Genomic DNA, 18,115 nt, shown 5'->3' with positions numbered 1-18,115 from the left:
GAGCTACTGAGGTTTTTAAGGTCAGAGATGCTTGAGGAAATCAAATATTTTGTGAGTCACAAGAGATCCGGATGTGTAACTTCAAAAATTGGGAAGGGAGGATGGATGAGAGCCGAGGGCGTTTCAGTGCCATGGCTTGAATAACTGAGCAGATGTGGAATTAGCAGTAGTTAGGTCCGCCATAAGCTGTTAGTAATTGCCTCTTTAGGATGGGATTTAGCTGAGCAGCAACCAAGTGTCTCCATCTGAGGTAGTCACCCAGAGGCTGTGCAGAAAAATGGGCATTTCCGTGCATTATTTATTTAGCATACGCATCTTTCACAAGGGCAAACGAATCATGACTCTGAAGTGCCCATTCCTCTCTCTTGTGTATGACGTTACACTAGTTTTATATTGAATATAAATTCTATAGCACAAGAATTGCTTATTTCCCAGCTTTTTTCTTGTGCCTGAGATGATCAAAGTAACGTAGTAGTCAAATAATATCGCCAGACAGTGTGAACCAGTTTTACAGTTGTATTTTGAAATACTGTGCCATTCAGTGCTGAAACCAGTTGCAGTCTAACTACATAAAACCAGAGTAACATGATTGCAAATGAGGTAATTAGCATTTTGATCCTGATGAGTTTTATGATTGAAATTGTGCTTTTGGATGCCAGTTAGACTGATTAAGACTCCATAACATGCTTGGATTTCTGCACGTAGAGATGTGGATATTACTTTGTGACCAAAACACAGTTCCACAATAGATGAGAGCAAGCACTCAGGTAGCTTTGAAATTAGAGAATATAAAAGGAAAAGTGCTTGAGGTATCATATTTTTATTGTCCCATAGACCTGGTTTTGGATTTCTGGACCTCTGTGCCTGTACTGCATGGAAAGGCTGTACCGCTACATCCGCAGCAATAAATCAGTCACAATAACTTCTGTGATAAGCCATCCCTCCAATGTCCTTGAAGTAAGGATGGTGAAAGATGATTTTAAAGCAAGGCCTGGTCAGGTGAGTTAATACACCCCTAAAAAAATCACTCTTGTTTGTGTAGCATCGTATACAGGGATGATTTCTACTTTCTTTGTACTAACCCATGACTGACTAGTTCGAACTTGCCTTTCCTGTCATTTTATTTTCTCTGTTTGATTTTTGTTTTCAGTATGTTATTCTGCACTGTCCAAGAGTGTCTGCACTGGAAAGCCATCCCTTCACGCTTACAATGGTAAGAAATACGATCATTTTTTTCTCTCTGTACCTTCCCTTTTATTTCCATTTCGTAAACAAATGGTTTTTATTGCCTTCAAGGTGAAAATTCCCTCTAGAAGAGCTTATGTTTCATTTATGAGGGTACTGATGAATATGAAATGGCATGATTATTATGTGTAGCAGTAATCAATACATATTTAATTTTCTCCACTGTTGAGAAAATAATGGGAACTCTTTTCAAAGTCTTCCATAAGTGAAAAACTATAATAACGAAGTAAATGCAAACCATGTGATTTTGATAATTGTTTCATGAAAAAGGTTTCAGCCATTTATGTGGACCTTAACACAGAATGAGCATAAACAGTAATAAATTTTCTGTCATCTTTCCTATTCAATGAAAAGACATTTTACAACTGCCTTTTCCAAAGTTAGAAAAGCAATATGCTTAAAAAAGAAGCTTCTAAAACAGTATTTATTTTTGTATTGGGGAATATATCGATGACTTAAAGTGATTTATCAGTGAAATCATTCAACGTAGGGGTTATTCCTACCTCAGTTCAATGGATCTAGAAGGGGAACTAGAACCCCTGGAGACAGACTGGACTAAAGTCTGACTGTATAGAAACATATGTGAAGCTCTTCAGGAGTGAGTAATGCAGAGGCCTGGGAGCTGCTACCAGAAAATCAGTGTACTGCACTGGCTATGTTGTTACAAAAAGCAAAGTCTAAGGTTGACTGTTAGTGGCAGCCTCTTCCTTCCAAAGGGAGTAATTTAGGATTGCCTGAAACAGATAGTCTTCTTCCAGAAGAGCGTGGAAATAAGTATTCACATTTCGTTCTTTTCTTTGGACTGATAACTGATGCTTTATCCCCGCTGAATTGTACCTAGTGTTGTGGAACAGCTGAGATGTTTAACATTACTTGAGATTCAGAGGACAAAACCAGTTCTTGTTCAGTTCCAGCTCTTGGGTTTTGTGAGGGGTTTTTTGGTTTTGTTAATGTATTTATCTATATGCTGAGCTGGCAGGCAGGTATAGTCATAAGGGAACCCACATTAAATTCCATCCCGAATAAACTTTGTTTACTCCCATAAATCTGGGAGTGAATCTCACTTAAAGGAAGCTGCCTCTTTATAGCTTGATGAAGCAATATTGGCTCTTGCATAGCTTTATTTTGGCAAAGTTTTCCTGGCTATTCACTTAACTAGTAGAAAACAGGTGCTTGGTTTTTATCTATTGTTAGCATCAGTAGGTGAATTTTTAAGGCTTTACTCTACAGTGTGTGAGGATAAGTAGATATGTAATGCTGAAAAATGAATGCATTGCAGTACTACATTTTTCATAGAATCATATGATGGGTTTGGTTGGAAAAGACCTTCAAGATCATCGACCTTCAACCATCTATCCAGACCTACTAGGTCCAACACTAGACCATGTCACCAAGGACATCTGCTCTTCTTTTAAACACATCCAGGGATGGTGACTCAACCCCCTCCCTGGGCAGCCTGTTCCAGGCCCTGACAACTCTTTCAGTAAAAATTTTTCCTAACATCTAATCTGACCCTGCCCTGGTGCAGCTTTGTGCCATTTCCCCTTGTCCTATCTCCTGTCACCTGGCTGGAGACTCCCACCTCTCTACAACCTCCTTTCAGGTAATTGTAGACAGTGATAAAGTCTCCCCTCAGCCTCCTCTTCTCCAGGCTAAACACCCACAGCTCCCTCAGCCACTCCTCATATGAATTGCCCCTTCATCAGCCTGGTTGCCCTTCTCTGGACTTGCTCAAGGAGCTCAATGTCTTTCTTATGATGAGGAGCCCAGAACTGGACACAGCACTCGAGGTGCAGCCTCACCAATGCATTAAGATACAGGGGTACAGTCACCTCCCTACACCTACTGGCCATGCTATTTCTTATACAAGCAAGTATAGTCTTTTCTCTGACAGAACTATTTGTTAAGCTGAGAGGTTTTTATGATCTAATCCAGCAGGCCCATGTCATCAGTTTCTTTTCTGGTAGATTGAAGTTAAGTAGGATGTTTTACTTAAGTCAGATTCTTTGCATGACTTGAGGGTTTCAACCAGTATTTAAAGTTACATACTATAATAATGCAGGTTGCAGAATCACAGAAGGGTAGGGGTTGGAAGTGACCTCTAGAGATCTAGTCCAACCCCCCAGCCAGAGCAGGATCGCCTCCAGCAGGCTGCACAGGGAAGCATCCAGGCATGTTTTCAGTGTCTCCACAGGGTCCCAGCCTGTCCCAGCATTATGAAAGATGATTTTTGTACAAAAACATGTATATGTAGGAGCTATGGAAGACAGATCTCTTGTTGTGAGCCTGGGTTTTCTTAGTGAATATAACTTCTATATATGCTGAAATATACTGCACAGTATCTGAATATATATTTATGTTGATAAATTACAGTCTATGTAATTTTTAGTCACGTATTAAATAAGTAACATTAGAACTAGCAATTTCCACTCAGGCACAATACATTATATTTTAAGTATGTAATACTAGACCCAGCAATCTCTGTTCAGGCTTAATACTGTGCACTTTACAGCGATATCCTTCAGCGCAACAGCATATCCTTCAAGCTTGCATATCTGTGTTAACTATTACAAGACACGGTTACCACTGAGTTGCTGAGCTTTGTTTTATTGCCACAGCCGTAGAATGTCAGCTACACTGGAGCAGTGTGCCCACTGGGTAAAGGGCTGTTTAACAGTGTCGCAAGGATTTGAAATATCTAGGTTTATGGCAGTCTCTTTGCCCAGCTGAAGGAGAGGACAGTTGTTTCCACATGTGTTTCTAGGTAATAGGATATGCCTTGGGCTGCTGTCATGCTTAGAAAGCTTGTTTCTATTGTCTTGCTGCTGTTTAACATGATGCCAGGCATGGGGCTGTGCTTATAGAGTGTGCAGGCAATAGAATCATAGAATCGTAGAATAGTCTGGGTTGGAAGGGACCCCAATGATCACATAGTTTCAATCCCCTGCCACAGGCAGGGCCACCAACCTCCAGATCTGGATCTACAAAGGTTGCCCAGGGCCACATCCAACCTGGCCTTGAACACCTCCAGGGATGGAGCATCCACCACCTCTCTGGGTAGCCCATTCCAGCATCTCACCATTCTTTCTGTAAAAAACTTCATCTAAACCTTCCCTTCTTTAGCTTTAATCCATTCCCCCTTGTCTGGCCATTGTCTACCCTTTAAACAAGTTGATTCCCCTCCTGTTTCTCTGCTCCCTTCAGGGACTGCAAGGCTGCAATGAGGTCCCCCCCACAGCCTTCTCTTCTCCAGGCTGAACAAGCCCAGCTCCCTCAGCTTCTCTTTGTAGGGGACGTGCTCCAGCCCTCTAATCATCTTCATGGTCCTCCTCTGAACCCTCTCCAACAGTTCCACATCTTTCTTTTACTGGGGACCCCAGATCTGGACATGGTACTCCAGATGGGGCCTCACGGGGCAGAGTAGAGAGGAAAACTTCACTTATTAATTTCTCTGCTCCCCTCTGACGTAGTTGTAGTTACCAAGCGTGCTGGACCAGTACTGCTGCTTCTTTTGTTGGATGGTGACAATCCCTGGGTTATTTTTCTAGGCTGGTGTAGGATCATGGGTCTTTGGATGCTGGAAGTACACTGAAGAGATGACTGTGGCAGAGCTAGGGGGAAGGCTGCAGCCATCTTCCTGGTGCTGTGGTCCTGTTTAGGTTCTATGTGATGTCCTGTCTAAGCTGACGAAACATCTCACTGTGCCTGGGATATGCTTAAAAGACAAGAAGTGACCGGTTTAGGCATATCTTTTACGTGAGGACTGTAAGCAAAAGCAGAAAGGAAGGGGTGAGTCAGCGTGAAGGAGTCATGCAGATATTTTACTAGTCCCTTCCCTTTTCGAGGTTGTGTAATATTTACAGTTTAGCTCAGTCTCTTACATAACGCTGGAGTGGAGAAAAACACTGGGGGTTGTGGCCAGGGCCTGAACCCACTCCCTTTGCACTTTGGCAAAGCTCCCACGTGCTTCACTTGGAGCCAGAGGGTGCTCCAAATTGTAACCAAGCGAGCATAAAGACAGAAGCATTGCTCAGAAATGTGTGCAGTGGAGATTTTCTTTTTGTCAATAGAAGGTGTTCCTTCCCCTGCTGATGAAAGGCATAAGCAGAAGTCACTGGTGCAAAATGTGCATGGGAGTTTGGAGAGGCAAAATCCATGTTGGTCCAAACTCAGATCTGCTAGTCTGGCTGCTCTGACCTGGCCCTGGTGTCAAAAGCTTCATGTCACAGAAGCATAGAATGGTTGAGACTGAAAGGGACCTCTGGAGATCATCCTGTACAACTCCCCTGCTCAAGCAGGGCCATCTAGAGGTGGTAGCCCAGGACCACGTCTGGATGGCTTTTGAGTACCTCTGAGGATGGAGACTCCACAACTTCCCTGAGTAACCTGGACCAGTGCTTGATCACAGTAAAAAGAACATTTTTTGGTGTTTAGAGGGACCCTCCTATGTTTCAGTTTGTACCCATTGCCTCTGGTCCTGGCACTGGGCACCACTGAAAAGAGCCTGACTGCATCTTCTTTGGGCCCTCCCTGCAGGCATTTATATTCATTGATAAGGTCCCTTTAACCCTTCTCCAGGCTCAACAGTCCCAACTCTCAGCCTTTCTTCATAGCCCTTTAATCATTTCCTCCAGCCCTTTAATCATTTTCATGTCCTTTAGTTGGACTCTCCCCTTTGTGCATGTGTCTCTTGTAGTGAGGAGCCCAGAACTGGATGCAGTGCACCAGCTGTGACCTCACAATTGCAGAATAAAGGGGAGGCATCTCCTTGTCCGTTGGCAATGCCACTAGTACACCCTGAAGTTCAGGCACTGTGAGATCCCAGTTTTATCTCACAATCAATGTGCAGATAGCATTTTTAGCTCTGCTTTTGAAGCATGATTCCACCATATTGTAGTTACTAGTGTGACTGCTTGAATTTGTTACCCGTGGGAAAGGCAGGGAATGGTAACGAAGGGTTGACTCAACATCTGGAATTCCTGCAAGTGATCTGCCAGCCAGTTCTAGGTAGTTCATAGCTTGCTATGAAGACAATGGAGCAATGACAATACAAAGCTTGCTATGAACTACGTTTTGTATTGTTATTGCTCCATTGTCTTTGGTTTCACTTCGACAAAACACTTTCTTTTTAACATGTTTTACTGTTCTTCTTTCACCAGTTTCTGCACGCAACTGTTAACTATGCTGTGTAATACAGTGAGTAACATTTTCCATCCTGTACTCTCTTTACTTACTTTGTTAGGGTATTACTGCATCTCACAGCTGAATCTGAACAGAATGCAGTCAGCTTCAAGATATTTTGATCTGTACTGGGGAGAAATACTTTCTGTGAATAAATATTTTAGTTGAGGGTTTTTAAAGGGACAAATGATATTTTTGTTTGTTTGTTTCCACTCCACTCTTAAGGAGATTTGTCTTTCAGACCAGGTGCACTGTATGGTCTGGAGATCAGACCATCCAAAGAAACACCAGGAATCTTCTTTAGTGCTCTGCTTCCCAAGACCGACACTTCTTTATGCCTCTGTGGAAGAAGTTGTGGAACTAATCTTCTCTGGAATTGAGTTTAAATGTCATTGTCTATAGAAATCTTTAAACACCTTGGAAAAGAAAACAAGCATTGGCGGTAGTTTCAATTTCTAGTAGAGAGGATGGTCCTTCATTGCAGTTCAAATACACAGAACATTGCTACCATTTTATTTAGTAAACAAAGTCCCACCTCTTATCAAAACTAAGAAAAAATATGGAGATTCTCCAATTTTTAATATTTTTATTTTTTGAAAAGTGTTTGTTTCCTCCGACTTCATTATGGTTCCTTTTTATTTTAACTTCTGCAAACCAGAAGAGACTCAGGCTTTCAGGTTTCTGGTGGTGTTGGCTTTCCTTCCATCCCAGTCTTATGTTTTCCACTTAGTATTGAGCTCTGCCTCTTTCCAGACACTTAACCACACCACTTATAATTTGCAGTACCATAGTACTGACCATTTGTGCTGTGCACTTCCTTTTCTTTGCTAATGAATGATGTCGGAAGTAGGTTCCTATTTAGAATATATATTAGTGTCTTACAAGATAAATCACCTTTAGTGCTGTGCTTGTGGAATTTCTTGTGTTGGCCTGAAGTAATTGGCAGTAAGCCTCATGGAAATAGCCTTGTGTTTTGCGAGTGTTAAGTGCTTCAGAAGATGTGTTGGATCCTTTCATGTGGGCTCTGCTGAATCTACCACAGAGTCCATGCAAGCCACAGACTCACAAGTTGCAGCTTGGACACTTTGGCTACCAAAAGACTGGTGTCTAGTCCCACCACCTCATAAAGCTTGGTAACCTTGTTTTAGTAGTGTTGATTTGCTTGTGGCAAGAGAAGGTGGGAAATAATCACATCACTTCATATGAGACTTGTGACATAAGAGATTGTGACAGACCTTGAAATAAGGACAAGACCAAAAGGCAAATTCTTCTAAATCTGGAGATGGCTCAGATCTTAGGTTTGGTGAAAACTTCTCCACTGTAAGAAGCATCCACAAATGCAAGATCAAATGATCAGTTATCTCAAACTTGTCACAGTTTTGGTTGTCACTAGCTGCTCTCATGCCTCCATTTCCCTTTGGAACTGAAATCTGTGTTGCACAGAGATAGGAGATACTATTCTGTTGTGGTGTGAATTTAGAGCTCACTTAAACTGCTGGCTGAACAGCTTAAAGTTTAAAATCCTTCCTTCTCTGGCATGCAAGAAACAGTGCAAACTGTTCAAAACTGTTCCTTCGGTAGGTACCATCTCTAAAATAGAAGTGTCACCTCCAAGGAGGAAGGAAAAGTAGTCCCAGTGTTACATGCAGTGGAGAACTGAGTCTTTCAGCAAAGCTTCTTTACATCTGCCTTTTGCAGTGGTGAATATGGAGGAAAGAGTATCAGGTGCCATGGTGATTGGATTGAGTCTGTTTGCAGTATCCTTTGCTTAACTGCTGATGGAAATACTAAGTTTTGGTTTATGGCAACAACATAGATCTGCTATTTGGAATAGTAACTTACATTTTTTCCAGCTAAAATGTTGGTTCTCAAGAGACTGTCCACTTATTTCTGACAAGTGTATGTATAATGAATTGTGTTTTCAGGAATTATGATATGTCATGATAACAGATACCAAGAGTATTACTTTAGCACCCAAGACACGCAACATCAGTGTTATATGCACAGTATGTGGACACTGAGACATCACCCCCACTCAACTGGGACTCTTCTTGTGCTAATCCATACTTCTCTGGTGTGAGGGTGGGAGAGTTCCCGGAGACATTCAGGACAGGAGCCAAACCTTAAGTTGGCTGAATAACGTTATTGCATTGACTAGAGAAGGTGCTAGAGTTAGACCTTGGCATTTCTCTTTCAGATGCTCTCGGTGATGGAGAGGAGGGAGGGTTTAGGAGTTTCTGGGAATTAAATTCTGCACTCAGCCACAAATCATTGAAGCCACTCAGGAAGGGCTGAAGGAACTGGGTCTCTTTGGCCTGCAGAAGAGGAGACTGAGAGGTGACATTATGAATGTTTATAAATGTGTAAAGGATGAGAGTCAGGAGGAGAAAGCCAGGCTCTTCTCAGTGATAACCAGGACAAGGAGCAACAGTGCAGGCTGGAGCATAGGAAGCTCCATGTGAATATAAGGAGAAACTTTTTTCACTGTGAGGGTAACAGAGCCCTGGGAGGTTGTGGAGTCTCCTTCTCTGGAAACATTCAAAAATGCCTGGACGTGTTCTTGTGTGATTTAGTCTGGGTGATCCTGCTCTGGCAGGGGGGTTGGACTAGGTGATCCTTTGAGGTCCCTTGCAACTCCTAATGTTCTGTGATTCTGTTTGAAATAATCCACATTAAATTACTCAGAGATTCAGGGCATCATTTTGTCAGAAGCAATGAAACAATAAATCTTAGTCCAGTAGCTCAGGGTCTTCAGGCAGAACAAAGGCGTTCCTTGACCTGTACAGATCAACCTTCACTCACTGACTTTGCATAGAGATTTCATTACTTTCTCCATCATTCTTCCTGACCAGCGCCGTTGGTAGGATGCCCCTTCCCTCCTGCAGGTCCCCTTTAAGCATCCAGAATCCCTTTTGGAGTCAATTAGAAAGCCACCTGCTATTAAGATAAAAGGTTGAATGCTAAGATGTTAATCTGTGTTGTAAAAAGTTCCCTCTGTGTAGGGGCACCTCCTCTGCTTCTGTGAACAGTGCAAACTTAAATGTTTTGGATAAATGTCTTTTTACTTTATTCCTATCTGTAAAGCTGTCTAGGACTTCCTTTGTCATTGCAAGAGATTTATCTATATTCTGAGCTTGGTATTGCCTTTTCAGATTAATTTTGTTTTATCATGTCCTTCAGTTTTGAATTAACACATATATGTATCCCAGGATAGTGTTCTTGATGATAATCAGACATGGATAACTTGCTTAAGCTCTTGTTGAGCTTCCTCTGGTTAATATTTACTCTACATACCCACTGATGAGTAACTCCACACAGCAGAGCTAACAGAGGCAGATAGCATGGGAGTGGCACATATAAACCAAAAAATAAAACCAAAACAAAGATGCAAAATCCCAGCCTTCAGACTCCAGGACTTTATGAAATATCTGCTTTTTATTAGCACAAGTGATTGCTTCTTCACATCCTCCAAAGAGTTTTGGCTCTTGGTTCAGTGTCTAGATCCTAGCTCTGGTGGCAGGTAAGCAGAGATTACTCCCTGCAACAGGTAGTTTGAAACTTTCTTTGAAAGTTGACATTTTCTGCTGTGTTGTTATGTGCTCTGACCTCCCTTACTTAAATGATGTATAGCAAATCTGCTTTTACATCCCACAGAAGTACAAGCTGGAAGAGTCTGGTAATAAAAAGCTCAGAGTAGTTCTGTTCTTTTGCTGGCTCTCCATCTTTGTGCAGATGGTTAATTTAAAGCAGATCACATCAGGAGGGTTTGTAGTATGACATCTTTCTTCCTTTCCTTCCACATACTGTTCTGTATGAGTAAGAGAAGATTTTTCTGCTCATATACATGGATGGTCCCATCCTTGCTGTGGCATATACAGCATGTAGCACGTAAAGGGGACAGTATGTGTGTGTTTTCTAGTAAGTCAAAGCTGAGTTTTAAGGAAGGAAGAGGAGAAGTTTCTATATGCAAACACTCAGATCCACAGACAAAATCCAAGTATGTATTATTGAGGAAGAATATTTTTGTGTGATTAATATTCAGATCTAAATTTTATGAGATAGTAATTGCTGAACCCCAGGCAGAGAAACTCTTTGAGGCCATTAATTGTCTCAGAATAGGTAGAAGAACTGCCTGAAAGAGGTTCCTGGATGTACATGACAAATTATACTACTGTACCTAACTGTTTCAAAGCTACTATTTACACATTTTCTACATTTAAGGTTTTAGATTTGTAGACTGAGTTTTCCTTGTTATATCTGCAACTCTACTGAAGTCCATTTGGTATTTGGATTTAGGCATAATGGGATTACAAGCTGGTGGCCCTGACCCATGTATTTAAATTTTGGGGCTTGATGCTTTGTCAGAAAGATGTCAGCAGATAATTACAGAATCAAGAATCTTAAAGATCATCAAGTCCAACCATGAAGTAGTAATATGTTGAAATATTTTGGTATTTCTATCACTAATACATGAATATAAACAATACCGTGAGTAACACGCTCAGTCTGGTAGATGAAAATCGGTGTTTTGTAGCACCAACATTGACTCTATCCCTACATAATCCAAGGGTCATTTAAAATCAGTGAAGGTATTAAGAGTTGAGCTGTGATGTTCTGGCTCTGAGCTTCTTTTGAGCAAGAAATTTGCTTTTCTCCTTTGCAAGGAGAAAAGCTGGAGATGCGGATGCCCTGTACTGTAAACTTGAGAAACAAACTATCCACAACAGAAAAAGCTTGGGGACAAAATTCCTAAATACTTCATTAAAAAAATAAATTGAGAAGTGGTTGGAAGATTGCCTGAGTAAGAAGTATTTAAAGACATCAAGAGCTGAGTTCATACTGAAGATAAATACAATAAAAGGAAAATCTAGCATGATGACATTCTAATAAGATTTGTTAAATATCTTGTGCAAATGGTTGTGAAACTTGTCTTGGTGAGATGATTTACAGAGCATTTAGGGAAATGCAGATACAGTGAAGTATCTTGCTGGCAAGCTAAAGAAGTCTCTAGAGCTTGTCTGCTCTTAATAGAAGTAGAAAATCTAGCAGCTGTTTGACAAAGAATTTTAAGTAAACCAAAAATAGAATAGATTAATATTTCAGATGCATTTAGTACTTCCTTAGACTTGTTTGTTTTGGTTTGGTTTGGGGCTTAATAGTTTTGGGATCTGTATATAAACCCCAGAAAACCCCTTGACTTTCCCTTAAGTTTACAAATCTGACTTTTCTGGATCAAGGGAGCACAGAAATCACATTTAAATTCACTAAATCCTGAGTGCTCCTTCAGCAGAGACTTTAAACAGAAGGTCTCTCTTGTGAGCAGTTGTTTGGGTTTTTTTTTTTCTGATGCTATGAAAGTGAGTTTACAATATATAGCTGGCATCTGCTGACTTTAGCAGAGAAGTGTGTTTTCTCCCATCAGAGATAGTTGCTGGGTCAGGTTAGAGAAAGGTCTAGGAAGCACAGGAGAATGTTAAAATGAAAAAAAACACCCAAGCACAACTTTTAAGCATGAATACGATTAGCATGTGGACAAAGTATTAGAGGAAATGAAGTGCCCTACCTCTTGCTGTCTTAAAAGTAAGGCCAGCTGACTGACTGGCATCTGTGCTTCAGCCTGTGAAAATAACTGTGTCTGCTGGTAGGGTGGTTTGGAGGGAGACTGTTCTTCAAAATGTTGGTGATCTGACTAGAAAGCCTATCAGTCCTTTGCTGGTTGAGCACCTCACACAACCGGGAGCCAGTAAGCACGAATCTGGAGGTGGCCTTATAGTTCTTTTTCTCAAGGATGGTGAAGATGGAGCCTTTTGTGCCATTCAGTTTCCTCGTTGGTGCCTTTCTCAGCTCATGGCAGTGGTATTTGGCATTGTGTCTGCATGCCCTTGTAGAGGCAGCACTGGGCAGAAACATTGCCCTACTGCCTTTTGCTCCTTCCAGGTCAAAGGCTTGCATCCTGAGCATCCCGTGAGGTTGCAGGTTGGTGGATTCTTTTGGGGGTTTTAGATTTCTTTTTTCCCCCCACTAGCTAGAAACTTCCAGTGCATAAATGACATGGACTCGGTGTTGCAAGGCTTGAGACATTTTTATTAAGTTCTAGGGAGTTGGTTTCAATGATCCTTATGAGCTCCTTCTGATGTGGGACACTATGAAATGTAATGTGTCTGATAGGGATAAAAGGGTGGTCAGGAAGTTTTTTTTTACTTTGCAAAGAGGCAAAGAAATACTGACTAGTCTGTAGAAGTCTTATCTTTGTAGCACACCTGTATCAGTAAAAATTTATGGTGTCAGGCTACTACCAACTTACTGGAAAATAAAATAATTCCATGCTATTTATCCAACAATGTAGATATTATATGCAATACTGTATATATTTTACACTTGCAATTATTGGTCTAGTTACAATCCTAAGACATCTGTTACAGTAAAGATGTGTGTTTTGTTGTGGTGAAACAAAAAGAAAATGTTTGTGATTGAAACAAAAAAAAAGATTGTTTTGGACACCGAGAGTAGTTTAACAACTGAGACTGAAGGGACTGAGGGACTGAACTAGTAACTACAGACTCACAGGAATTAGTGGGTGTGGGTTTGTGGTTTATATTACAGAAGAAGTCAGACCTCAGATGACTAGAATGATCCTTCTTGGCACTGCAGCTGACCAGTGATGCATCCTGAGCATCCCACAGTGTTGTGGTGTGTTTTTCCTGCTAGCTAGGCTGCAGGTGTTTGGGGTTGTGCAACAAGGGGAATAAGAGAATGGAAAGAGAAGGGGAAAAGTGTTGGGGATATGTTTCTGCAGCTGGGCTGCTTGCAAGGTGTCAGCTCTGCAGTGGGAGAGTTCTGGCTGAAGCCATGAGTATTCAAGGCATGGTGGTCTTGCCTTGATCATGCAGACACCCTTAATACTTGAATCATGTTCCATGGTTAGGATTTCCACACATTTGGAGATGTTATGATGTCTGCTGATGTCTGCCAGTGAAATAAGGATAAATGTAAGGTCAAGTCTCTTAACAGGGAAAGCTTTTAGACAAAATCCAATCTGTGAAGTAACACAAAACCAAAAAATAAACACAGCCATTTCAGAGGATCTCACAGCCTTTGAGGCAGGGCTGTGTTTAAAGGAGTAACTCCTCAGATCAACTTTTTCCCTCTGAAATTTGCTTCTTATGGGATTTGTTAGTTAGAACAGGGGTGCCCAGTGTAATGGAGTTCACCTCCTATGACTCAGACCAAAGTCTAGCTACTATTTTTTGGCTACCTTTACATAGCACGCCTGTGTTGGTCATCGCTCCTCTTCATTTTCTAATGTAAGGATGAATCATTTTAGGAATGTTTATATCAGTTCTGTATGAAACCAGACAAACTACAGCTTAGTGAGCTTCCAAGGTTCACATTTTCTTGGCAGTTGATAAAGTTGAAACAGCTTTTTTCCCTTTTTTTAATTTTTCTCTTTTTTTCTTTACCCTCTACAGGAGGGAAAATAAGTTAGTTGTGTTCAGTTCTTTTCTCCCTCCCAATTCTGCCCCTTTCTCAAATATGATGTCTTTAATGTGTTTTTCTTGATCTGTGAAATGGTTTCTCTGAGCCTGGACTAAGGCTGGGCTGATGAAATGGGGTTTGCAGTGCGGCTGGTTCACTCTGGCAGACAGGTAGAGCCTGGCAAACAGCCCAGGGGCTCAGCAGTTTTTACAGTCCCTTCCAGGATACCCACACATCTATATTAGGATCATATCACGGCTTTTTCCCCAAGGCGGAAGCTTTTTTGAAGGAGTTTCCCTTTATTTATGCAATCCTCAATAAGGCCTTTAGCTCCCAAAATCAGGCTAAGGTAAGGTTACAGATCTTTGCAACTTTGGGCACTATTCAGGTCATCTACTGCAGCACCAAACACAGAAGTTGGTGTTCACTGTGGGGCATCAGCTTGAGAGCAGTATCTCCACAGGAGCTTGTAAGAAGCTTTATTTGCAGAGCCACGTGGGGGTAAACAACACGGGGACCCCTCTCATCCTCTCTTTTTTGATAATGGATATTCTGCAATGCTAACGCTGGTGTGTGCATCAGCGCTTCTGTGACAGCGGTGTAATCAAAAACCTAATATCTCTCTAAAGAGTTTCCAGTTTTATGGTAGCAATGTACAGAAGAACCAGAAAATTTCAGGATTTAACTCTCTTTTCTCGCTGTTTTGCTACTGTTGAGCTACCCCAAATCCCTGCACCCTCAAGGTCTAAAAGGTGTGTTTTACAATATTAAATATTGTAAAATTCAATTTCAGTATTCATTATTTCAATCAGGTTTGTCTTGCTTCTTGTTCTGGGCAGGATTCCTGACTGAGAGTAGATTCCAGTGATGTTAAATAGTTCAAGTATTCTAAACTGGAAACAGAGATGCTGATAACACAGTTTTCGTTTGCTGTGTGTTGTACTCTCAGATGCACAGATTTCTGCACTGCTCATTGACCCCAGTAGCTTTGGGGTTTTTTTTGTTTTATACCAATATAAAGTGGGTTTAAAGTACTACCAGTATAATCACAGAATCACAAGGTTGGAAAATACCTTTGAGATCTCAAGTCCAACCGTTCCTGTCCTATGCTAAACCAGATCCCTAAATACCTCATCTACCCGTCTGTTAAACACATCCAGGGATGGTGACTCAGCCCTCTCTCTGGGCAGCCTGTTCCACATTCTGACAACTCTTTCAGTGAAGAACTTTTTCCTGCCATCTAATCTGAACCTGCCCTGGTGCAGCTTTGTGCCATTTCCCCTTGTCCTATCTCCTGTCACCTGGCTGAAGAGACCATCACCCACCTCTCTACAACTTCTTTTAAGGTAGTTGTAGGTGGTGATAAGGTCACCCCTCAGCCTCCTCTTCTCCAGGGTAAACATCCCCAGTTTTAATCTAACAGTAATTAGTTCACTCACTTTGTGTTGCTATAAAAGCAAGGCATAGAGGACAGTTGAGAATCATGCCCACAATGTAAAACTGATAAATAAAATGCATTTCATGTAAGTATTAATCTAGTAGTGCATTAAACATTAATTGAATGATTAAGATTATTAAAAATTATATATTTTATCTCATCTTAGAGATAAATAGTAGAGCTACAGCTGCTGGTGAGTGTAATTAATTTGGTGGTCTATAAACATAAATTTCACCAGGGATTGTTGCAAATTCCCAAGTGATAATTTGCATTTGTATTTAAAGTTAGCTTGACAAAGAAAAAAAGTGGGAGAAAAAAGATCTATGGAAAGCTGTTTTTTCATCAAGATATAGAATAATCTGTATTCCATAAATTTTATCTACATATAAAATATTCTCAATGTTTGGAATGTGAAAAGCCATACAAAGAAATAAAAAACTTTGCTTGTAGGTGATTAACAGCTCTGAGGAAATTACCAACTTTCCAATGCTAAGAACACAGTTTGGTTTCTCTGGGGGTGTAAATCCAGGGGTGTACTGAATTTAACAGAATTCCTTTGGTTTTCAGTTGGTTTTGGAGGATGGCCAAATGCTGGCAGAGAACCATATTGGTGTGGATGATCCTACTTGTAAAATCTTTCACTTTTTAAAGATGTACATAGCTTGTAGTTAGAGTAAGATTAACATATCTGCCATGGTTCATTTCTGTACCATAGCATATTAATCAAATGAGTGTGGGAAATGGGGTTCATTTAACTCTTTAAAAGGTAGAAAGAACTTCTGAAAAACTTACGGCTTGTGACCTCTTGTCACAAGAGGTCACATCTAATGCCCCTTCACATTGTAAACTATTCAAGTTAGTGGTTTACTTGTTTGGAAAATACTGTTTACCCCGTGCAGCACTACACGCTTGGGGCAGAGAGGCTGGACAGCTGCCAGGCGGAGAAGGACCTGGGGGTGTTTGTTGACTGCTGACTGAATATGAGCCAACAGTGTGCCCAGGTGGCCAAGAAGGCTAATGGCATCTTGGCTTGTATCAGAGTGTGGCCAGTAGGTCTAGGGAGGTGACTGTGCCCCTGTACTCAGCATTGGTGAGGCCACACCTCGAGTGCTGTGTCCAGTTCTGGGCCCCTCAGTACAAAAAGGACCTTGAACGAGTCCAGAGAAGGGCAACCAGGCTGGTGAAGGGGCTGGAGGGCAAATCATATGATGAGCGCCTGAGGGAGCTGGGGCTGAGGGGAGATCTTGTCATTGCCTGTAATTACCTGAAAGGAGTTTGTAGAGAGGTGGGTGATGGTCTCTTCATCCAAGTAATATGTGATAGGACACAGGGAAATGGCACTAAGCTGCAGCAGGGTGGATTCAGATTTGATGTTAGGAAAAATTTCTCCACTGAAGGAGTTGTGGGGATGTGGAACAGGCTGCCCAGGGCAGTGGTTGATTCACCATCCTGGGATGTGTTTAAAAGACGGGTAGATGAGGTACTTAGGGATATGGTTTATTAGTGAACAGGTATGGTTGAAGTTGATGATCTTAAAGGTCTTTTCCAACCTAGTCATTCTGTGATTCTATGATGTAAAGAAGGGTGGGTGCCTGGAAGAATGGGGCAGTCTCGTCTCTGTGGTGCTTGGTGACAGGATGAGGGGCAATTGGCACAAGCTAGATTACAGGAAGTTCCATCTCCACATAAGAAAAAACTTTTTTACTGTAAGGGTGACAGAGCACTGGGACAGGCAGCCCACAGAGCTTGTGGATTCTGCTCTGGAGAGATTCATGACCCATTGTGATGCTGTCCTGTGCAATGTGCTCTAGGTAATTATGCTCTAGCAGGCGGGTTTGGTGAGATGGTCTCGAGAGGTGACTTCCAACCTCTATGAATCTGTGAAAAGAAACAAAGAGAAAGATTTTTTTGGTGTTGTTTTTCAAGGTTGGCTAATCTTTAGAATTTTCTTGTGGGCAGTGTACTGGGAAATAAATTAAAAATAAGGGGCTGTCTTCAGCTCTTGCCATATTACAGTTAATAGTCAACGGATTGTTTCTTAGGGCTCCCAGATTAACAAAAGGAGGGAGATATACCAATACTATTTGGCAAAAATGTTTTAAAACAATTGTAATAGTTCTTGTTCACAGCAGCAGAGAGGACATGATGCATTGCTGAGACCACTTTGGTATGCCTTTATTTGACAAAGGCTCATGTGCTTGATCTCTTGGTTTCCAGTTCAGGAGGGCGCTTCAGTTGCTGGTTGTCCCAACAGAACATAAATAGATGTCAGTTTAAATGCATATATGAGCTGAGCGTAATAAGGATCTTGAAGCAGTGTGTAGCTGTGCATGGTTTTAAAGATAAGATAATGGCAAATGAAAAGTGAAATAGGTGATCAGACATACAGATATATAAGGGAACAAGGGCATCATAATTCACAAGATTTTTGACACTGTTTCTCATAAAATCATCATACAGAAGTTGATGAAGTGGGGAGTAGATAAATAGGCAGGGAGGTAGGTGGAGAACTGTCTGAACTCCTAGACTGAAAGGATTGTGATCACTTGTACAAAGACCTGCTGGAGGCTGGTCAGTAGTGATGTACCTCAAGGGTCAGTACTAATATGCAAATAATACAAAACTGGCAAGAGTGGTTGATACAGTAGGTGTTTGTGCTGCCGTTTGAGAGACCTTGGGAGGCTGGAAAAATGGGCTGACCATAATCTCATAAAGGTCATGAAAGGGAGTTGTCAAATCTTGTCTCTGATGAGGAATAACCCCATGTACTAGTAC

General features: G+C 41.4%; 1 protein-coding gene across 1 annotated transcript in view; it reads left to right on the top strand.

Moving 5' to 3' along the window:
* Window positions 1-18,115, top strand: part of NOX4 (NADPH oxidase 4) — a gene marked incomplete at both ends in the record, with an annotated part of 120,042 nt that overhangs the window by 30,853 nt on the left and 71,074 nt on the right. Inside the window, 2 exons of the mRNA XM_084279332.1 lie at window positions 835-999; window positions 1,151-1,213. Of these exons, the coding sequence (XP_084135458.1) occupies window positions 835-999; window positions 1,151-1,213 (228 nt within the window). The remainder of the gene's footprint in view (window positions 1-834; window positions 1,000-1,150; window positions 1,214-18,115) is intronic.

This window comes from Gallinula chloropus (assembly GCF_964237585.1).
Source record: "Gallinula chloropus genome assembly, chromosome: 1".
NCBI lineage: Eukaryota > Metazoa > Chordata > Aves > Gruiformes > Rallidae > Gallinula > Gallinula chloropus.
Note: the sequence above shows the minus strand (reverse complement) of the source record. Positions and strands in the feature narration are given on the sequence as shown.